The sequence below is a fragment of the Cnephaeus nilssonii genome (genome assembly GCF_951640355.1).
Source record: "Cnephaeus nilssonii genome assembly, chromosome: 11".
In the NCBI taxonomy this organism is placed as follows: Eukaryota; Metazoa; Chordata; class Mammalia; order Chiroptera; family Vespertilionidae; genus Cnephaeus; species Cnephaeus nilssonii.
In genome coordinates, this window is record NC_137082.1 from 73760675 (window position 1) to 73784147 (window position 23473).

General features: G+C 45.4%; 1 protein-coding gene across 1 annotated transcript; it reads right to left on the reverse strand.

The window, feature by feature from the left end:
- Positions 1–162: 162 nt before the first annotated feature.
- Positions 163–22413, reverse strand: FAM83D (family with sequence similarity 83 member D). Its single transcript, XM_079785080.1, has 4 exons — positions 21928–22413; positions 8651–8818; positions 4318–4442; positions 163–2001 (listed from the first exon to the last, which is right to left on the reverse strand). Exons 1-4 carry the CDS (start codon positions 22402–22404, stop codon positions 1029–1031), a joined length of 1743 nt encoding a protein of 580 aa, XP_079641206.1. The 5' UTR covers positions 22405–22413; the 3' UTR covers positions 163–1028.
- Positions 22414–23473: the final 1060 nt, after the last annotated feature.

Consider the following 23473-nt stretch of genomic DNA (forward strand, 5'->3'; position numbering starts at 1 on the left):
GCAGAGAAGCAGAGAACCAAGGTCACTGTCTAAATAGCTCAAGCTTTTTCTTTGAAAAGAGACAGCTAGAGTCACATAAAAAGACCTGCAATTTCTGACAAGTGTCTTCATTCAAACTATAGAGAGTAACATCAATATTCATAATGCTAAGGAAGGGGTGACCCTGATGCTTGCTTTTTTATGTCTTCTAACTTTTAAGTGAATATTTTCCTTTACAATTTGGATCATGTACTTTTTCTCCACACAAAAATAGTTATTAGGTGCATTACTTGTGACATACTCCCAAAGTTAAAGAGAAAAATGCCTGAAAGAAAAAAAAAAGGTACTCAAGCAATCACCAAATAAAAGTTGTTTATATTTAGTTAATACTAAGAACACAGATATCCTAAAGAAGAGACAATTTAAGAAACCATTTATTCTACACAGGATTTTGACCATAAAAATTAGTGATTCAAAGCTCTAACACAGAAGAACACACAAATCTAGGAAAATGCAAAACATATTTTATCTCTTACCAGAATTTACCTCTTTAAAAGATATCAATGTTAAAAATGTGCAAAGAGCCGAAACCGGTTTGGCTCAGTGGATAGAGCGTCGGCCTGTGGACTGAAGGGTCCCAGGTTCGATTCCGGTCAAGGTCATGTATCTTGGTTGCGGGCACATCCCCGGTGGGGGGTGTGCAGGAGGCAGCTGGTCGATGTTTCTCTCTCATCGATGTTCCTAGCTCTCTATCCCTCTCCCTTCCTCTCTGTAAAAAATCAATAAAATATATTTTTTTAAAAAATGTGCAAAGAAACTGTACCCATAGTGTTTAAATCATAAAACCAATAGCCAGTTTATATATGACAAAAACAAAATTAAAGCATGTAAAATAATGTGCAGTTTATAGAATTCAAAGAAAATCAGGATGACTAAAAGTCAGGCCAAAGAAAAACAATTAGGGACAGGAGACATTTTGCAGAGCAGGATGCTCTGATGATGTCTATTGCAAGCCTGGAGGAACCCAGGGGGCTCTGAACACCGAGCAGTCACTGATAGGAGGGATAGAGTGTAATATCTCGAATAGCCAGTAAATTAACTGGTGCTCTGGTAAAATTGCCAGAATTAAAGCCAATATAATTCTCAGTAAGAACTGTTCTCCCTGACAACATGGCCAGCATATGGTGGAGCCGGGACCTGACGGCAGAAAAGTGAAACTGCCGCTCTTTATTCAAGTTTCTAAATGAGTCAAAGTGGGGGGTGCCCCAGAACTGGGAATGTCCAGGAAGGATGAGGTCAGTGGTTCTGATGGAAGTCTGGGAGCCAATGGAGCTTGCCACAGAGCCTTGGGAAGACAGCGAGGAGTATGATTTCAAACTGGAAGATCTCGAGACAGACATCTTTGATACAGGTGACCCTTCTTTAGACTGGGTTCCCTGAGAAAAGACAACATTCTCGTCCACATCAGTCTGGGTGGTGGCCGACATGAACCGAACCATGGTTTGGGAGCTCGCTGCCCTGGTGGCAACTGTGGTTTGGGTCCCAGCACTAGTTATGGCGGTGCTGGTTTGTGTTCCCGAGTCACTCACGCTCACCACTGGCATCTCCTCTCCTGGCTCTGTCTGAGTGGCGGCATCAGTCAGCTTTCCACCTTCTGGTTCTTCCTTGTGGCTGTTAAAGTAGTCTTCCTCACTGATGGTGGAAGACTCAGAGTCGTGGCGCCTGGCCTCTGCCCTGTCCTTGGTGGGTGCCCCACACAACAGCTCGGCCTTCTTGGGGGTGCTTGAGAGCCTGGCCAGCCGCTGCCGCAGCAGATTGCCCAACGTGAGCTCCTTAGACAATGGTTTCCGGTCAACTAGATGGTCAAACTTGCCACTGATCTGGAAGCTGGACAGGAGTTTGGAGCTGATGGGCTTTGATTGCGCATACAGGATTCGGAACTCCAGATCAAAGTGTTCAACCACTTGGCCGGACAGAATGACCAAATTACTGCTATTTAATTTGCCATCTGTCCATGTAAAACTTGAGGATTAAAAACAAACAGACACTGGTAAGAATAAGCAACTTTAGTCTTTTCTTATGTCAATCTGAGTAATAAAGCCCAGATATCCTGCTACATAAGATTCATAACTGTGATGACAGCATACCTATCACGTAGTGTAAATTCAGCCTTAACATAGGAATATGACATATATAGGTTAACATAAAAGTTAAAAGACCAACTGTTTAACCAATACACTAAAACCTACACATCTTCAGCCTCAGTTTTTTAAAACTAGAAAGGGTTTCTAAAATATTTGGCCAGTGCCATTTTCGAAGTGAGGAAACGGCTAGTGGGTTCATAGCAGGAAACTGTGATGGACCCCAGACCAGGCCCAGTCCTTAAGTATGGCCAGTGCAGTGCTGTTATTCTAACCGTGACGCTGTTGCTGGAAGCACATTCAGAGCTGAGTAGGCCATGTGCCCCTGACTGTCCAGCATCCCTCCTCCTTCCTCTGGTGACAGAACCCATGTCCACCCTAGCTAAGAAGGTCTTCATTTATGCACCTCTCCAATTACAAGAGCATATTACCAGGATGGCCAGACTATCCTATCCCCTTGGATACGGGGAGCTACCCAGGGTGGGCATGTGACCCACCTCAGGCCAAGTAATTTTTCAAGGATTAAAAGCAGTGCTGAGAGAAATAAAGTCTCTCTCTTTGGGAGACAGCTATGGAAGGTCACAAGCTATGAAGCCTGGATCTATGCCTTCAAATGGAGAACTGATTGAGAATAAAGACCAACTGTAGAAAAGCAGAACCAGAAGACAGTGTTCAGATAAATGGATGGCCTCTAGGTCAAGAAGAGCTGAAAACCTTTCGACACTTCTAAGTCACAGGAGTCAAAAAATTCCATCTGCATAGTTTGTTAGCTTTCTGCACTTGCAATCACCCCACTGAGAGAGAAGAGTCTTTTGAAAACCCTCAATGGGATCACATAAATAAGACACCTATCTAATACCAGGATTATAAAAATGTCCGCAACAAATGAAAGCTATCATCATCTTCATCCTCAACGGTAGCATACTGCATTTGTAGAGGGTGGTTTTTATATTTTAGAATAGCCAAAAGCCAGTTGAGCTAAGTTTGGCTAATACAGATCAATCCTACTTTGGGTGAAAAATCTAGATTCCTCCAGTTATTTAAAATTTCTTATGGCCCTAACCGGTTTGGCTCAGTGGATAGAGCATCGGCCTGCAAACTGAAGGGTCCCAGGTTCGATTCTGGTCAAGGGCATGTACTTTGGTTGCGGGCACATCCCCAGTAGGGGGTATGCAGGAGGCAGCTGATCGGTGTTTCTCTCTCATTGATGTTTCTAACTCTCTATCGCTCTCCCTTCTTCTCTGTAAAAAATCAATAAAATATATTAAAAAATAAATAAAATAAAATAAAATTTCTTATGAAAGGAAGTGGGAATTTTCCCCCAGCATTGAAGGTACTGTTTGAGAAGAAAGGCATCAAAGCTTTCTTCATCTTACCATCTGCATCGTCCACAAATCTTTCCATGCCCACCTTTACCCAGGGCTGACACATAATTATCACTCAGGAATGTGTGTTTCTTTAAAAATGAGTTTTTCATTTTTAAACTCTCAGACACACCTCATGCACCCCACCCCATCAGAAGATCAAATGCAGAGCTGGCCAAACATCGAAGCCGCAGGAGAAAAAATGGCATGTCTTAACTTCTGGAGATTAGTGTTAACCACTCATTACCTCCACCCTCTATTCAACTTCTCTGCATTCTCCCTTAAGATGCCGTTGCCAATGTGAGACTTCAAAGGTGGAGCCAGAAGATGGATCAGTACTTTCTAAAGCACTAGATTACAAGGCTTGAAGCAAGGTGAAAGAGTTACGTGTAAGCTGACAGCTTCAGCTCTGCCCTCTACTCTGATGCCCATGGCTGAGACTGCCCTTACCACCAAGTGAGCAGGGACAAGGCGTTCAAAGTACCCAGGAACCAGACTTGAAACTGGTCCTGTCACTGTTATTCCTAATTCATCCACTGTGGGCCTAGCTGCAGCTTGAATCTAGGACTTGCTCACCGTGGGGTCTCCAGACAAATTCGACCTCTGTACTTCAGTTCTGTGGACCACAGGGCAGGAGAGGTGACCCCAACCTCAACTACCTTGTGTAGGAGGAAGCATTGATTAACCTACTCACACACAGATGCACACATCTCAGAATGCCTGGCCATAAAGCCTGGCGTTAGGGGGTGGGAGGGTGGGAAGCTTTTGCCTTTACATAGCATGCTTCTCCTAAAAAATTTAGATTAATAAGCATGGACAGGTGAGAGACTTACCTGTAGGAGCCTGTAGCCACTCGAATGCCATCAATCAATGTGAACTTTTCATGAACCTTCCCAACAATTTTAGTTCCTGACCTTGCATAGTAGATATTTCCTGTAATAGTCCGAACTGTCATCAGCTGTTGGCAGGAGAGTGTGGAAAAAAGAAATGAACAATCTAGTGAACAAATGATTAAGACATGAGGGCTTAGTTTAGAATTCCCAAACAGACAAATTTATTGGCCAATGAATGGTTCACAGTCACCATTCAGGAGCTCAAGTAAGGTTGTTTCACATTTAGTCCAGCTTCTCATATGTCTATATCTTGTATTTATTTTTGAGATCCTTAGTTCATGTGTACATGTGCTCTAAAAGAAGACTCACTTTTTGATGATACTAAACAATAGAATCTAAGAAATAATTTTTTAAATAAAACATGGGGGATTAAATTATCAAAGGAAACACACTAGTAGTAAGTAACATCTTAACAAAGGTTTAAAGAAGTTAAGTTGATATTTCTCCTACTTCTTTTGTTTAATAGACTCACCAGTAAATAACAGACCATCCTCACCCACACACAACAATGGGTCTAGAGAACATACAATGAGCCTTTTCTAATATGGGACTTGAGGCAGCAAACATTCATATCACATGTGGCTTAATCAGCAATATCATATTTTCTACAAGTACGTATTTACCAGAAAAGTACAATGGAATCATACTGGGGTTATATACTGCATGTATATGCATAATTATCTTTGTAAAATGACACACGTAAATGTATATACAACGGTATACAAAATACTAAGACAATCTGCATTCTTTGGGGCAGATCAGTAGCTAAATATTTTTAGAAATCTTACACATTCAAATTAAATGTTTAAGATTTTTGTTTGACTCTCTCATTCATTCTACAAACAAAGAAAGCCCCTATGTGCCGGCCCTTGAAATAATAGAGATATAAGACATGTTTCTTGCGATAAAGCAAAGGCATGCTCCTGACCTGCAAAGAATAGACAGGAGAGAGGAAAGTAGTAAATGATTAAAAACTATAGCAAGACTAAATCATCCAGAGAAGTGAAAATCTATGTCTACACAAAAACCTGTACACAAGTATTCATAGTATCCATTCATAACAATAAAAGACTGGAAATTGTTCTAATGCTTTTCAATGGATGAACATTTAAACAACCATAACATGATACTACTCAGCAATTAAAAGGAACAAGCACACAACAATTTGGATGGATCTCAAGGGCTTTATGCTGAGGGAAAAAAGCCAATATCAAAAGGGCAGATACTATATGGTTCCATTTATGTAACGTTCCCTAAATGACAAAATTATAGAGATGGGGAACAAGTTAGTGATTTCCAGGGTTAAAGATGGTAGGAGGAGGGTAGAGAGGGGAGTAGATGTGACTATAAAGATGTAGCATGAGGGAGATCTCAATGGTACAGAATAGCTCTGTATCTTGATGGTGGTGGTGGTTACTCATATGTACATGTGACAAAATGGCACAGAACCCATGTCAGTTTCCAGCTTTTGCTATCTATAATAATAAAAGCGTAATATGCTAATTAGACTGGACGTCCTTCTGGACAAAGCTGGGGCTGCGAGGGAATCCCGGGTCCCGGGTGCCTGCCAGCAGCCGGAGGGAAGGTGGGAAGGAGGGAATCCCGGGTCCCGGGTGCCAGAGGGAAGCCAGGGGCAGCAGCTGGGGGAAGGAAGGCCTACTCTTGCACGAATTTCGTGCATCAGGTCTCTAGCTGTACTATAAGTTACATAGACATAACCATTGGGGGAAACTGGGTGAAGGATCCATGAAAACGTCTGTATTATCTGCAATTCCTATGAATCTATCACTTCAAAAATAAAAACAAAAGGCAAACCAAAGAAAACTATGGCAACACATAATATCACTTCAGTGGTATTCTTACCAAAATGCATGATCTGAATTTAACCATGAGGAAGCATCAGAAACCTAAATTCTACAGAAAACTGGCTAGTGTTCTTTAAAAGTGTCAAGACCCTAAAAGACAAAGGAGGAACAGTTCAGGATGAGAGGAAGCAAAGGAGACATGACAACTATGTGCCAGCTACGGTCCTGGATTGAATCCTGGACAAGAAAAAGGACTTCCATGGAATGATTAGTGAAATTTATGAGATCTTTAGCTCAGATAATAATATTATATCAAGTTTATTTCTTGATTTTCAAATTTGTACTGAGATTTGGAAGATGTTAACATTTAGAGAACTTGGGCAAAGAATATTCATGAATTTCTTATATTGCTTTTGTAACTCCTTTGTAAATCATAAATTATTTTAAAATGGAAATTAATTTTTTTTAAAAAGCTAGTAATTCCCACAGAGGTACATATGCAGCTGGCAGGGGAGGGTTTCCTGGAGAAGGTAATGATTCCTAAGCAGAGCTTCAAAGGATCAACATATAATAAAAAGCATAAAAAATATCACTATGGGCAGATTTAGGCCTGATTTTGTGCATCTTTCTCTTTGGCCCTTATATCAGAATATGTTACAGGCCTCTGTGATTGTGGCCAAAGCACTTTTGAGGCCTATACACCAATGTGTGACCAAGTTCCTACAGACAGGACACCCAATATCTGAACCAGTTGCAGAGCCAGGGCCTGGAGGAGGAAGTCAGCCCCGGCTCGGTGAGGGCACATGTTCACCAGCATAGACACACCCGGGTGTGAGAAGCAGCCAGCAAAGATGGTGCTCCCCTAGGAAGGAGTTAAGACATGATGAAAATTGGTGACGCCAGAGGTACAGACCTCCCTCCAACTCCTCCTGCAGACATAAAAGACAACCCTAAAGACACCAACCAGCACGGGGCAACTGAGTAGGCAGACAGTACTCCTAGATTTCTGCCAAGTAGATGAATCACAGACAATCCCTTGACCAAAGTGGTGGCTAGAACTAATCTGTGATTTTCCTGCTGATAACATACCACCTTAATTACAGAATGAGTGCCTGGAAATTAAACACTGATGCCTTCAATTTCCACACCTGGCTCTCTGTGAGCATTTGGCTACAGGACAATGTACTTTTCCATGCCTGATTTGCATATTCCTTGGATTGACCTGATCTCATTTTTTATTTGATTTTTGGGTCACATGGCTGGTTCATTTCTTTGGGTCTCCATGCTACAATCCTACCTCCACCATGATTTGCTTTGTAACATTAGCAACAAGTTGAAAATTACTTAATTAAACCCAATCCTCAGTTTCCTCATTAGGGAAAACAACCAACAAGAACTCTGTGGGAGAAGTTAAATAGCTAAAATTTTGCAAAACCAAAATTGCTTGATAATAACAAGGCAGTAACTGTATGTCCCATATGCAATAACCCATATTTTTTGTTCATTTTGCTGACTGTTTTATTTCCAGTACCTAGAATAGCTCAGAGTAGGTGCTAATAGGCGATGAACTAAGTTGATCAATTAAATCCTGAAGCTCACAGGTTAAGTTGATTTAAAAAAAAGAATGGTGTAGTAAGTATGACTATTTTTCTTGCCTCTTTCCACTAAAGAGAGCAAGCTAGTTAAGTTGTACAACCTTAGATTTTTAAAAAATATTGTTTTACTTATTTCAGAGAGGAATGGAGAAGGAGAGAGAAAGAAATATCAATGATGAGACAGAATCATGGATGGGCTGCATCCTGCACGCCACCTACTGGGGGATCAAGCCCGCAACCCGGGCATGTGCCCTTGACAGGAGTCGAATCTGGGACCCTTCAGTCTACAGGTCGACGCTCTATCCACTGATCCAAACCAGCCAGGACTAAACTTAGATTTAAATTCAGTCATGCTCAGAGCAAAGGACATAAAAAGCCTAATTTTATAGAGACATGAGACACACCATGGGACAGTGATGGCAGATGGGGAGTCAAACTCCAGTCCCACTAACTTTCCAGTTGTAGATAGTAGGTTCTCTGTGTCACCCCTTCCTGCCACTTACTCAATAAAGCTTCTGTGGGGATTAAATTGAATAATATTTGTTAAGAGCCTAGGCCAGTGCCAAGGACACCATAAATGGTGGTCATTATGATTAAATGAGAACCTACCAGCACTACAGTCAAAAGCAGCAGCATCCAAGGCAGCCTCTTGACGTGAACAGTCAGGCTCCTAGTTAGGAGGCAGCATGATGTGAGGGAGGGACCAAGTTTTGAATCCTGACTGCCCTTTCTTTTCTGTGAGACTTCAGGCAAATAAATCACCTTACTCATGGCCTCAGTTCCCTCTCTTATAATGGGGATACCACTACCAACTGCTCTGTAGATAGGTCCTATTTTTGATTGTGGTGAAATCAGACACAGTGTAACACAAACCTTTTCTTGTTCAGGATGAACTTTCAGATCCATACACATATCCAAAAACTGAGAGAGCAGAGCCTGGTCCAGAAGGATGTACACAGCAACTCCCTGTTTCCGACATATTTCCTGCAGGTCTCTGAAGATGTCGATGTCTGTGAATACATCCATCACCACGGCAATCACCTGCAGGGTCAGGGTGAGGAAGGGCAAGCTGTCAGCTCGTGCCACCACCATCTGCGGCTCCTTGTCCGGACTCTGGACCCTATCTCATAGCTGGGAAAGGATCCCCATCCTATGATATCCTCCCTTCTCCTCCTGCAGTATTGCTTTCCCCCTCACTGTGGACTCCCTTCCATCTCCAAAGACACTGTGGTCACTGTATCCTACAAATCTGGAGTTGGCCTAGCTAACCCTCCCAACTGCCTCCTAGCCACTCCCCTCCACACTGGCTAATTTCTCAGAAACATACATTAATCCACTGCCCTGCAGTCCTATGACCCTGTTCCATTCAACTTCTCTTCTTTTATTAAACCCCTTTCCCGTCCTATAGGCTCAGCTCAGACCAACAAGCTGTCTAGAATCTGTGGCTAACACACCATTCTCTTAGGCCTGTTGCTTCCACACTGGCTTCAGTTTCCTATCTGTAAAAGTAAACAAAACCTTAGATTCTCTGAGGCCCTTTCTGGGTGTAGCATTCTCTAAATCTGTGATTTTGAGTATTGTCTGATTTTGAATCATAAGCTCTGAGTTTTTGTTACAACTGAGACAGGCCCACCCCATCCACCACCAACTCAGAGCTTGGAAATGACCATACCAGGTAAGCAGCAGATCCTCCCACTTGTGCCTCTAACACTGATACCAAATCTTCATAATGTTCTACTCCCTCACTAGTCAGGATCCAACCAAATGGCTCCCACAGCACCAGTCTCCCCTCTATAAAAGGTGGTCTCTAGTTCTTGATTATCTATCTGTCCACAGTATAAGTCACAAGAACAGGAATATGGAAATATATCCTAAGGATTCTGTCCTGAAGCTTGACCAGTCCTTTCTTCTCCCCATTAGACTACAGTTAAGAGATGCCTCAGTCAGATAGCTTTGGGAAAATTACAGCTGTTTCCAATGTCTGTATCCTTAACTGCAAAATAGGTTAGTGAGAACTAAATTATTATGTTACATGAAATGCAAGGCACAAAAGATCTCTTAAGTATCTGTTCATTGAATCACTTTACTAGTCCAGAGTTTGAGCTATCCAGACAGTTCAACACAGGGAGGCATCCGCCAGCTCCTAGCTTTCCTTGCTAAAGAGTGCTCCAGACACAAAGCCTCTAATCATACCCTTTGCAGGTTTAAACCATGGCCCTCAGCTAACTCCTGGCAGGGCGCTGGGGATGTAAAACATCCAGGCTTAGAAACAAGTCCCTGCAAATGGAGTCATAAGTGGGGGTGTAAGCTAACAAAACTGTTCCCCGAAGCCACGGCTTGGAGCCTTTTACAGTCTGCGGCTGTGAGGGCTTCTCTCTCTTCCCAACCTCAATAGTAAAAATGTCTTTTATAATCACGTTAACTCTTTGTTTTGAACGTTAAAGTATTTACAGGTCTCAAGTCTATGGGAGCAGAGGCATTTGAACGGGACTGATTCAATCTCTGGCCCAAGAGGACTCAGGATGGTACCTAACAGTATTTATCCCTTAAGTATTTGGGGGGTAGGGGAAGAGGTTAAAGAAGTGCATAGACAGAAAGGCAATTATGCTGTCTTTCTCTGATACCCAAGTCTCATCTACCAGGAGGAGGGACCTTGAAATGAGAAAATCTGGAAAGATCAATTTATCTCTCTGGCTGCTTCTCCCCTTTCCTCCTCTCCCCAATTTTTGTTTTTAACTTTATTTTTATTGCTGACACTATTACATATGTACCTATTTCCCACACTTTGTGCACCTCCACGCAGCCCCTGAATCTTCCCCGATCTGGATGAAACCCCAGCTGTGAGCTATTCTTGGTAAAGGGTACAGGGAAACTCACTGGGCACAGTAATTTACAAAATAAAGAGTTCTTTCTGAATCGGTGGCATTTTCAGAAGTCTATATCCTCTGATGGGTTTTTATACGTCCTAACTGGAGTTGTATCTACCCCATGCATTGAGGTCACATAGCAATAGTTAAAAGGCAGAAAAAGCCTGGGCACACAAATCCCAGCTCTTGTGTGACCCTGGGCAAACTGCTCAATGTCTTTGAGCCTCGTTTTCCTCCTCTGGAAGATATGGATAATATCAGCATCTACGTCAAAGGGTTGTTGTGAGGATTAAATGAGACAAAGCCTGGAAGGGGCTCAGGCTTGAAACTGGTGTTCAATTATGCAGCCAGCACCCCTTCAGAGCCTACTGCGAGCTGAATCCCTGTACTAGGCAGAAAGGTGGCTGTAAAGAATTTGACCTAGACACAACTTACCTGCAAAGGGAGGACATGGGATGCGGGGAAGGGAAATGATATGTACTGTTAGAGGCAATGAGATTGGGGGACACTATGGAGAGCAGGGACAGTAGAGCATCTGCCCTGCAGTGGTGGACGCACCACAGGCACTCACTGTTTACCAAGTAAGAGCAGAGAAGCTTTCTGGAGGAGAGAGCCTTTGAGCTGAATCACAAATAAGGACAAGATTTGGACAGGGGGAAAATGAAGGGGAGGACATTCTGGCAGGAAGCCACGTGATGACAGAGGAAGAAGTAGGAAATAATGGGGTATGTACCAGTTTGGCTGGCACGTGGAGTATGCACAAAAGGGAGCAACAGGACATGACTGAGAGAGAGATCAAAGAGCAAGATCACAGAAGGCCTTGAATGCCAACCAAGGAATCAGTATCACACAGGCAATGGAGGGAAAGGGGTTTAAGAAGAGTAATGAGTTCAAAGTGAAGACCACAACAGACTGAAGAAGCTGATGCTGGAAGAAAAGAAGGGGTAGGCTGGAGATCTGGCCCCAGCTCCTCCAACACAGGTCCATGTACCCAAGTGCCCAAAACACAGCAGGCACTTAGATACTTTTAGGTTCAGCAAGCATTTAGGAACACTATTTTTTTAAATGTGACAGAGGTTTTGGTGAGGAAAGCAATGAGGATTAAAGAGGAAAGGGGCCATGGGAGAGCCAAGCAATGGACTGCATGGACTGGAGGAGGAAAGAAGAGGGAAGGAGGGTGGGAAGAGGCAGAGGAAGATTCAGGTTTACATAAACAGCAAACAGAAAAAGAAAGAGGCTTGAGAGAGAAGCTTCAAAACTGGCAGTAAAACCTTCATGGGGGGGTTCTATACAGGTGTAAGAATGAGAGTAAAGCTCACAAGAGAAAGCTAGAGGAACACAGATACCTGCTTGCTTCTCTTATATCCCACTATTCCTTCAAACATCCAGTGAGCGGACCATAAGCCTGGCATGGCGCTGGGTTTTGAGGACCTAGGGTCAATCAATGTCCTCAAGAAACCCTACTACTGAGGGACACAGGATGAGCCAGGGTTAAGACAGTGTGATGGGGCCAATGGACATGCACCAAGGAAGCCAGCCGAGCTGGCCAGGTTAGAGAAGGTGGAGAAGTGCTGGAGGCAGGGACTCAGGAGCAGGGCCATTAGTATAAATCACCTGCCAAACAGAATTTAGATTCACAACTCCATAAAACAATTGTACAAACAACAGCTTTGTTAGGTTTCACCGTTTGCTTTTAAAGCCTCAACCCTTCCTGTGTGTACTGAAAATAACTGGTTTGAATGCTGGTCCCCAGCACCCACAGGGTATTTAGAGGATAGATTGAGGCATTTCTTCCTGACTCCCCTTTACCCTTACTAGAGCAGAACTCTTTTTTTAAAGTATGTTTTAATTGATTTTTTATAGAAAGAGGGAGAAAAGATAGAAACATTGATGATAGAGAAACATACATTAGCTGCCTCCTGCACACCCTCTACTGTGGGTCAAGCCCACAACCTGGGCATATGCCCTGACAGAGAATCGAACCAGCGACCTCTATGGTGCATGGGACAACGCTCAATCCACTGAGCCATGCCAGCTGGGCTAGAGCAGGACTCAAGACTTCTGTAGAAGGAACAGCCTGCTACATTTAAGCAATCAGTAGGAAATCCCTCCTTCCTTCCTTCAAGAGCCAAGCCCTGCTCCCCTATACTCTCCCTCCTCAGCCCCACCAGTCCCCATGCAACCAAGCTCTGCAGAGTAGAACTAGACCTGGGGCTTCTCAAATCTCTGAGGGAACAGTCTCTTCAGTGAGCCAATCAATGACCTGGACTCATTCACTAGCCAGCCAAGTGCCTGCTTTCCAAGGCCGGACACATCTCCTAGGTGTTGGTGTTCATGCTGCAGGGCCCCAGAAGTACATCTGGACTTGACAGAAGCATAGAAACCAGTCACTGCTCCCTCCCTGAGGAATAATTCAGGGATGGACAAAGGAGAGACATCAGGAAGGTGGGCATCCCATGGCCATCAAGCGCCTGTGTGGTCACTGTGGGCCCTGCCCTGTCCCAGCCTCTGCTTCATAGAGCCTGCCCACTTTCTTAGGGCTAGAAACTCTGTAAGTGGTGACTTTTGAGAGTCTATTCCAGTGTCAACACCCATCTGAAACTCAGTGCAAATTAGTCATGCCTGGTACCCCATACTGTTCCTACACTTCTTCAGCCACATCTGGAGCAGCCACACCTGTCAATCCCACATCATCATCGCAGGTGAAAAGCCCCAAGCCTTACTCCACCCTACCAACTATCCCTTGCTGATTTATACCAAGGGACTTGGTGGTCCATGCAGTTAGAGTAACAGTCTCAGGTATTCTTGGTCTTTAAGAAGGGCACAAAACCTGTTTATGCTACTTTCCACGTAGAACTGGAATCTTTTCTATATGTCTTCTTGCACAAAAGCTCTAAAGAGATATCTAGATATTTCAAAACCCCATTAATTGTTATCCCCAATTTACAAATGAGAAAAATAAAGCTTGGAGAAGTTAGGTAACTCGTTCAAAGTGACACACTTAAGCAAATGCAGGAGCTGGAATTTCAGCTCAGGTCTGTGTGACTCCAGAGCTATGTGGTAAAGTGTTAAACTAAACATTACTCCAAACAAGTCTAGTAATGTTCAGTCTGCAAATGACTGAGAGCCCGGACTAAATCCTGAAAGGATCAGTAAAGTATGTGGGATCAAGCCCACCACAGAGGATGATTACAAATAACACACAATAAATCAGAGCAAATACTAAGCAAACTTAGAACTCCCTAGAACAGTGGGCACCTTTTCTCTGAAGGTGCTCCTGCTAATTCCAAATGGACTAAATCAGGATGTCTTGAGAAACAAAGATATTATGCGAACAGGCTATAGAATTAGACCTGGACATGGATCCTGGATCTTCCACTTTCAAGCACCATGTACCCTCTAGCAAGTTACTTAAGGTGCAAATAATACTGTCTATATGTTATAGTGTTTGAGGGTTCAGTCAATGAGAGAATTCATGTCAACATTTGACAGTTCCTGGCATAAAGAAAGCCCTCCTATGGCAGCTAATATTCAGTCCCAATTCTGCCACTATTTCTGGCCAAGTCATTCTACCCGAGCTGCCTCCTCAAACACATCCCCTTCCAGGTCTAAAGTCTGATTCATACGCCCTCGATGGGCTGGGCTGGGAGCTGACCCAGCACATGAGCAGCCTCAAGGGGCCACTCAGTCATTCCAGTTCTCATTCCAGTTCTTCCTCTGCATGAAGCAGGATGTTTGTGTCAATCATCCCTTCCTACTGCACCTCAGTTTCCCTCCCTTCCCACCCATAATCATAAAGCAAGGACACGTGTGCAACATGCTTGGAATTCTACCAAAATTCTGCGCACATTCAAAGATGCGTCAACCTATCCAGTGGTCAACATAGCCTGGCTGATGAATTCCTCACACTGACCACATGACACCCAAAGTCAATTTCCTTCAACTCCCTAGGACACCAGCCACTTCTTCTGAAAATACTCTTGCTAAAAAAGCAAAAGATAGCCTTAGCGGGTTTGGCTCAGTGGATAGAGCGCTGGCCTGCGGACCAAAGGATCCGGGGTTCAATTCCAGTCAAGGGCACGTACCTAGGTTGCAGGATTCTCCCCAGCCTATTTATTTTACCCTGATCGGGGTGCGTGCAGGAGAGCAATCAATAGATGTGTTTCTCTCACATCAATGTTTGTCTTTCCCTCTCTCTTCCACTCTCTAAAAAGATCAATGTAAAAATATCCTTGGGCGAGGATTAACAATAAATAAATAAATTTTCCCTCAATTTCTTACAGCTTTTAATACAACAGAAATTCTCTCCTTGGAAATTCTTTTTTTTTTTTTTAATATATTTTTATTGATTTTTTACAGAGAGGAAGAGAGAGGGATAGAGAGTTAGAAACATCAATCAGCCGCCTCCTGCATACCCACCACTGGGGATGTGCCCGCAACCAAGGTACATGCCCTTGACCGGAATGGAACCTGGGACCCTTCAGTCCGCAGGCCAACAATCTATCCACTGAGCCAAACCGGTTTCAGCTGGAATTTCTTTAAAAAGCTTTAAACTATCATGATATCATCTCCAGGGTTTAATAAAAAGAAAACATAAATTTCCATAGCAAAACCTAATTTTGCCTGTGTGTTTTCTCTCTAAATTTCATAGTCTGTTGTTATAAAATTAACAATTCAAATGTCAGATTGGAGTGTTGGTATAGTCTCCACCTGCAGAGTGGCACAGTGCCTCTCAGGAAGGCAGGGGGAGAGCCAGGTTTTCACTGGCCTGTGGAGGGACTGACCATACACACAGCCGCATTTCCTCTGTACTGTTCCAGCCTGAAGTGTACAGGTGGGCTGGGTTTTCAGAGAGGGAAGGAAAAGCATCAAGAGATGGTTTTTTTGTGTGTTGTTTGTTTTTTTGCTGGGGGAAAGGTTGGGGGAGAGAGGGAAGGGCTTGTCGGTCAATCATTCTGAGTTATTTTTATTTTATAATTACAGAAAATATTTGCTTGGTTCCAAAATCCAATCTACAAAACAAGGTACATTCAGAGACCCTGGATTACATCCTTATTCCTTCCCTCCTTTTTCCTTTCCTCCCTCCCCATTAAGATAATAATTTCAATTAGTTTTCAGTTCATTCTTCCCTTTTTTTAAAATAAAAATACGTATGTGTATGCATGCTTAAACATACTTAATATGAGTATGTTTATACATGTGTGTATATGTGTTCATATCCCTCTGTAGATAAAAGGCAGCATATGATACATTGTCCTAGATTAGTGCTGTCCAGCAGAGCCTTCTGAGATGGCAGATGTTCTATATCTGTGCTGCCCAACAAGATAGCTACTAGCCACAAGTGGCTATTAAGTACTTGAAATGTGGCTAGTGCAATAGAGGAACTGCTTTTATCATGTCATTGTAATTCATATAAATTTAAATTGCTACATGTGGTTAACGGCTACCGTATTGGTCACTGAAGTTCTAGACACTTCATACCAAAAAATGGGAGTTAGTCCTCATTCCTTTTTAGAGCTGCAGGACACTCCATTATGTAGAAGAGTAGGTTTACTCACCAACCCTCTCCTGGAGGGTGTTTGAGCTCTTCCGGGCTTTTGCTATTAAATTAATGCTACAACAAATAACCTACTGCATATATTTATTCATATTTTTGCCACCAAATTCCAGTGCAGAGGTTCTATCATTTGCATCAGGAATTTTAGAAAACCAATACATACACACTACTTCTTTTTCTTGAGATAACTTATCCTATATCCACAAAATAATCCACAGCTTCTCTGTCTGATGGGTATAAAGAGAAAAAAATAAATAAAGAAATGAAATGGCAAGCAGAAAATAAAATGGTTGTTGACAGGGGCTGGGAGGACAGAATAGGGAATTCAATAGGATATGGAGTTTCCATTTTGTAAGGAGAAAATTCTGGAGATATGTGGTGGTAATGGTTGCACAGCAATGTAATGTACTTAATGTACACTTTTAAAAAGTGGTAAATTTGCCTGACCAGTGTGGCTCAATGGTTGAGCATCGACCTCTGAACCAGGACATCACTGTTGGATTCCTGGTCAGGGCACATGCCGGAGTTACGGCTCAATTCCCAGTAGGGGGCGTGCAGGAGGCACTGATCAATGATTCTCTCTCACTGATGTTTCTATTTCTCCCTCTATCTTCCTCTCTGGGGGGAAAAATAAACATTAAAAAAAAACAGCGGTAAATTTGTGATGTATATTTGACCACAATTAAGAAGAAATGCTGCTCAGCACCTTACCATGCACAGGACAGCCCCTTGGGACACAGAAATATCTGGCCCAAAATATCCATAGTGGCAAGGCTGAGAAAGCCTGCCCTACATTGATATGAGCATCTGGAACAGAAACTGATCACACCACACAGGCTCTATTGTAACTCAGAGGAGAGTTGAGCAACATCAGGAGAGCCTTAATTCAGAGACAACCTCATGCACACCAGGGGCCTCTGACAGATTCCTCAGCTGCCACTTGTCCTGGCAGGACTCTTGGTCAACACAATGACAGCATCTACTAATGCTCAGGTTATCAGGATACTCAAGGATGTAGTCACAGCAAAAGTGCCTCTTTGAAGCAAAAGCACAAATGGAATAGGCAGCTGTTAAGAACGATGGCTCTGAGGAGTGAGGAACCTCCTGGGAAGATGAGCTTTGCCCATGCAGAAAGCAGGTCCAGCCCCATAGCCAGAGCAGAAGCACATGGCCAAATGAGGGCATGCCCCTGGTAAGGGGCGTAAAGGAGGCAGCCAATCAATGTTTCTCTCTCCTCCTCCCTCTCCTTAAAAGTCAATAAAAATAGATATTTTTAAAAATACAATAGCATTGGCCAGTGTGGCTCAATTGGTTGAGTGCTATCCCATGCACCAAAAGGTCAGCAAATTCTATTCCTGGTCAGGGCACATACCCAGGCTGAGGGTTTGATCCCCGGTCGGGGTGCATATGGGAGGCAACCGATTGATGTTTCTCTCTCAGATCAATGTTTATCTCTCTGTCCCTCTCCCTCTGAAATAAATAAACTAACCAACAAACATTTAAAAAATACAATAGTATAGGAATAGATTTTGGAGTAGGTGTGTAAGGGGAAAATTCTATATAGTTCAAAATTACCCTGAAAATTCCTTAGGAAGCAAACATCTCATGCTCTCAAAAAGTCCAAAGCAGCCCAGCCAGCGTGGCTCAGTGGTTGAACATAGAGCTATGAACCAGGAGGTCACAGTTCAATTCTCGGTCAGGGCATATGCCCGGGTTGCAGGTTTGATCCCCCATGTGAGATGTGCAGGAAGCAGCTGATCAATGACTCTCCCTCATCATTGATGTTTCTATCTATCCCTGTTCCTTCCTCTCTGAAATCAATAAAAATATATATTTTTTAAAAAGTCCAAAGTAGTCCATATCTTCTCCAGCTTTGGTGAAGCTCAACTGAGCACAAGGTAAATAGTCAGCTTGTATGCAGAAGCCATGTCGTAGATAAATCGTGTTTTTTAAGCGTCGTACCTCACTTACTATGCCAGAATACCCACACTTTGAAAGGTACACAGAAACTGAGCCAATGGAGCCTGGCAGAAGCCCCAGTCACACCGACTGTGGGATAAGTACTTGTTGCGTGGAAAGGCAGGCAGAATCCCCAGAACTATTGCATTGTCGCCCTTGGTACCCCTCTCCATCCCCCCCCCCCCCCCCCGCAAATGTATGTAGCTGAATGATCAAAGGTGCATATGATGGGTCTCCACAGTATCTTCTGAGCCCCTCTTCCGTGTCAGAACAGCTCAAAAAGCAGCATGAGTCCCGGATGAGGATGAAACCTATCCCAGAACTGAACTGTCCATTCAGGCTACAAAACCGGAACTAGACACTGCCATTTACCAAATAACCTTGCTTTGTGCTTATGCCCAGTCTTCTTCCAGAAAAGGGCAGATTTAGTACTGTCATTGTCATTTTCTGTTCATAAGATATGTCATGTGGAAATTAAAAGTCCAAATCTTAAGAAACGGAAAAATCATCAGCCTGTTGAAAACTACCAATGTAGCAATCCTTCCTCACAGCACGGAGGACATGTGAAGCAGTAATTGAGAGCATGGGGTCAGGAGCCAGGCAGTCTTGGGCTTGAGCTCAGCTCTGTCCCCCATTAACTGCATGATTTTGAGCAAGTTACTTAACCTCTCTGTGCCTGGTCTCTTCTTAACTGTGGCTTCCTCTTAAGGCTGGGAGGGTTAAATAAGAGAATCCAGGAAAAGGGCTTAGCACAGAAACTGACCCATTAAAAGTGCTCAATCATCATCAAGTGTTTTTGCTACCACAGCACAGATACAAAATGGCTTCTCATCTCATCGTGAAACTGAGACCTGCATCTTCACAGTCTTTGCTGTCGCAGGTACCGGACTGCAAAGTATGTGGCCAAAGTGACACAGCCCCTCCTGTGTACATAACACACACCTCTACCCAGAACAGCAGCACTGGACCAGCCACCAGATTAGCTCTCTATTACCTGTCTCCTTCATAAGCCTCTGTCCACCTGAGGACAAAAATGGCCCCTTATCTCCACAAGGCACAGGCAGAGTGGTGGCTGACAATGGTTAACAGATGCTGTGCCTTAGTTTGAGTCCAGGCTCTGTCCTTCACCAGTTGTGAAATCTCGGTAATTCCATTACCTGCAAAATGGGATTACATGGAACAGTGCCTGGCAAAGAAAGCATTATATTTTTTGGCGTGTTTTTTTTTTTAAACAAAAGAGATGGTTTCTGAGACATCACATTTAGCAAGTCTCAAATCCAACTCATCTCCCCATCCATACCCCCAGCCTTATTCTCCTGTATTCTAATTTGGTAGCATCAAGCTAAAAAATCTCTTCCTATACCTTCTTCTCTTTGTCTTTGCCTACTCTCCTGCCCCCTCCCTCACTACCCTTCCAGGCCATCTAATGACAAAGTCCTATCAATTCTACCTAAAATTCACCTCCCCACCCCAGCACTGGCTTATTAGCACACACCTTCTTCTAACACATAGATCCCTCTGGTTCCCTCCTTACAACCATCCTGGACACCAGTCTCTAACGCACCCACCTACTGCAGGAACACCAAACTGATCATGCTCCTCTCCTCCTTCTAAACCTTCAAGGGCTCCCCAGTGCTCCTTCAAGAAGTGTGCAAAGCCTGACAGTCTGGCCCATGCCCCCCTCCAGCCTCCTCTCCTACCACTAACCCTCACATACTTTCTGCGCCAGCTGTAAGGAACTTGGCTGCCTCCCAAACATGACAGGTCCTTTCACACTTCTGGGCCAGTCCCTGCCCTCTGGCCTGGCAAGCCCCACCACCCATCCTCTGGGATGCAGCTCCAAGGTCACCAGACTCCTGAGAGGCTTTCTTTCTTCAGCCCCTCCCCTACTACCTGCAGCCACCTCACTGCTTCCCACCAGCAGACTGTCAATTCTCAAGTGCAGGCAAGGATCATGCCCTCCACCTGTGGCCCCAGCCCCTGACAGTGTCTGATATACAGCAGACACTGAAAAAGCAAGTATTAGGCACATGGGAGAGACACCGAAAATACTTAACAAATTTAAAGGTAATGTGCCAGTTATCAGTTAAAAATCACCCAGGTTCCAAACACAGAATCTTAAAAGATTTTAGTGTGTGGCTGGATTAGGGCACAGCATGGAACAGCAGGTTCTACCCAGGAATGTCAGCATTACAGAATGCCCCAGGACACAGCAGAGCCTGAGCGCCAGCCGCAAGTCCCTTCTAAAGCCTAAGAGTTTATAGACAGTTTTCCCTCTGGCATTAGCTCCAGTGCCCCTTCACTACCACTCAGAATTAAAGCTGGGCAATAGGCTAGGGCCGTGGTCGGCAAACTCATTAGTCAACAGAGCCAAATAGCAACAGTACAACGATTGAAATTTCTTTTGAGAGCCAAATTTTTTAAACTTAAACTTGTTCTAATGCCACTTCTTCAAAATAGACTCGCCCAGGCCGTGGTATTCTGTGGAAGAGCCACACTCAAGGGGCCAAAGAGCCGCATGTGGCTCGCGAGCCGCAGTTTGCCGACCACGGGGCTAGGGCAATCTCTCTCTTGTATGGAGACCTGTTCGTTCCTTTTCTCAAGTTCCAAGTGCCCAGGTTCTCATCCTGGAGGGTAAGCTTTGGGAATGCACACCAACCCCACAATGGAGCCTTTTTCTATCTTTTTAATCTCTCATTGAACCCCCAGTGTCTGCAGCATCAAAAGGACCCTCAGCATACCTGAAGCACTACAGAGCTGATACTGGCCTCGCTGGAGCTCACATCTACTCCCCCAAAGGCAAGGCACTAGCCTATTGTATCTCCTACCCGCCACAACCCCATCATCAGGCAAAAAAAAAGCAGCCAGCATCAGGAACATTGGGAGACTTGGGGCTTGTTCCTGGGGTTGGCTATCTCAACTAGACTTGATGCACAGATATCGTAACTCACACTCACACTCAAGTGCCACCCCTCGCTAGTCTTGCTAAGGCCTAGTGCTTTACTGCCATGTTCCTGGCCGAGACTACCCACCTTGTGTGCTGCATTCTTCCTCCCTGACTGCCAGGGACCAAGCACCCTGCTGCAGTTCCATCCTGGCTGGTGAGACAAGCCCTCCCCCCTCTGCACCCCAATACCATGTCACACTAAGAGTCCGACAACCGCACCAAAACCGCTGTGAGCAGAGTCGACCTAATGCAGGGGTCTGCATTTTAGGAAGCCACTACTAACTGGGGTATCATCCAGCCTATGAAAAAGCAACTCCCTGCCCCACCCATTCACAGAGGGAGCAACTTTCTCCACACTCTGTATGTACTGCCACTCTTGCCTGTATTTGCTTTCTGCGATATGAGACAGGTGGAGGTGCCTAGCAATAATAGATTCCTAATGGCCCACAGTTGTCCCTGGGGACCATCTTTCAGGAACTTTCCCCTAGGTAAAGCAACTCCTAAGCAGCCCCGAAAGTGGGATCTAGTGTTGGCTGACAGCCAGGAAAGCTGGCAATCTGGTTTGGTTTAAGTAAGATTTGAAAATGGAGGTATTTATGGTCCCCTTTCCCAGGAGATGTGAATATTAGGAGCTGGAACTCAGGCACAATTCGATTCTTGGCGACCGAGACTCCTCCCACTCTCCCCAACCGTAAGGAGGGGCCAGGGGATCAGGAATTCTAGGGGTGATACACAGGGTGGGGCCCTGCGCTCCCAAGAGGCCCCCGTTTTCCATTCTTGAAGAGGGTCTCCGGTCCGACCCGGGACCGAGGCGTCTCACCTCCCGCGCCGAGCGGAGCTGCTGGCGCAGCGCGTCCTTGCAGCCGTAGGGGCCGCCGGCGCCCGCGCCCCGGGGCTGGAAGTGCGCCTCGACGCGCGTGGCGCCGCGGTAGGCGCCCTGGTAGAAGGCCGGCCAGCCGAGCTCCAGCAGCGGCGGCTCCAGGTCCGACTGCTCGGGGAAGTAGGTGCCGGACGAGCAGTCGTGTGACGAGCCGAAGGAGTCCTCGGCCTCCGCCGCCGCGCCCTCCTCGCGGGGCCGCTCGGCCGTGCGCAGAATGGAGCGCACCTCGTCGGGGTTGAGGAAGCGACCCAGGCGCTCCTGCCGCAGGAAGGCCGCGAAGGCGTCGGGGCCGCCCGCCACCAGCTCCTCGAGCGCCAGGCGCTGCGCTTCGCTGTACAGCTCAGCCAGGTTGGCCGGCCCGCACGGCGACAGGCAGGCGGCGGGCAGCTCGTCCAGTCCCTCACGCAACAAAGCCATGGCGGTGGTCAGACCCCACGGAGCTCGGAAGACAGCGGACGGGCAGGTCTTTTTATAGCCCCTTTGAATCAAACCGGCCCGCGCCATTGGCCGCGCCGCCCCGCCCCGGCTTTCCCATTGGCTGCTTTCTCCTAACGGCGGTGTTCGGACGCAGTGCACGCCGCTACGACCCGCCCCTGGACGTGCATTGGCTGCCCCGCGGCCCGGCCCCGCCCCGCCCCGCCCCGCGACTCCGCTCGGGCGGAGGTCCAGCTCTGCTCTGGTTCTGGGCTTGCTTCTTGGAACTTAATTTTGGCGACTCTGTCCTGCTCCAAGGTAGTCGTTCCTGCTCGGGCCCCGCGGAGCACGGATCTCTTCACAGTCAGCTGAAGGCGGGGCAGGCCTGATGGCCGCGTGGCCCCGGGTGGTGGCCCGGGCAGCGGAGCCCGAACTGAAGCCGGAGAGCCCAGCCCCTGCCATCCTAGCGCGCCCCCTGCCGGCCCGCCGTTCAAGGCCGGGCGCGATCAGACCTAGGCACTTGGAGAGGCAGGCGCCTGCTCCCCAGGTACACTGACCGCGGTGCTCCTGGGTTCTGAGCTTGGGCGTGACCAGCCCTGTCTCCTGCATTTAATCATTCATTCAAAAATGGCGGTCTATCGTAATACCCCTCCTTTGATTACACCCTTAGGTAGCTTTCTCTTCTCTCACTTCATCGTGTTTTTGCCTGGCAAAACCACAACCCACTCTCCACCTACTTTCCACCTGCACCTAGTCGTGCAGGTTGACTAATTGTGCTTTAAATTTATTATCTCAAGTGCCTGCTAGCCTACATTCCCTTCATTCATTTTGCCTTTTCCTCTCTCTTATTCTTAGTTTGCTTCCTATTTCACTGAGAAAATAGAAGCAATCAGAGAGAACTTCCACAGGCTCTAATCACATCCTAGTCTCTGCCTACATACTGGGCCTTCTGCTACTATTGATCAACAGTCCCCTCCATTTGGGCCCTAGTTGCCAGCCCCTCAACTACTAACCTATATCTCTTCAGCAATTCTCTCCTCTCTCTGGGATCATCCATTTCCCTTCTTTACTG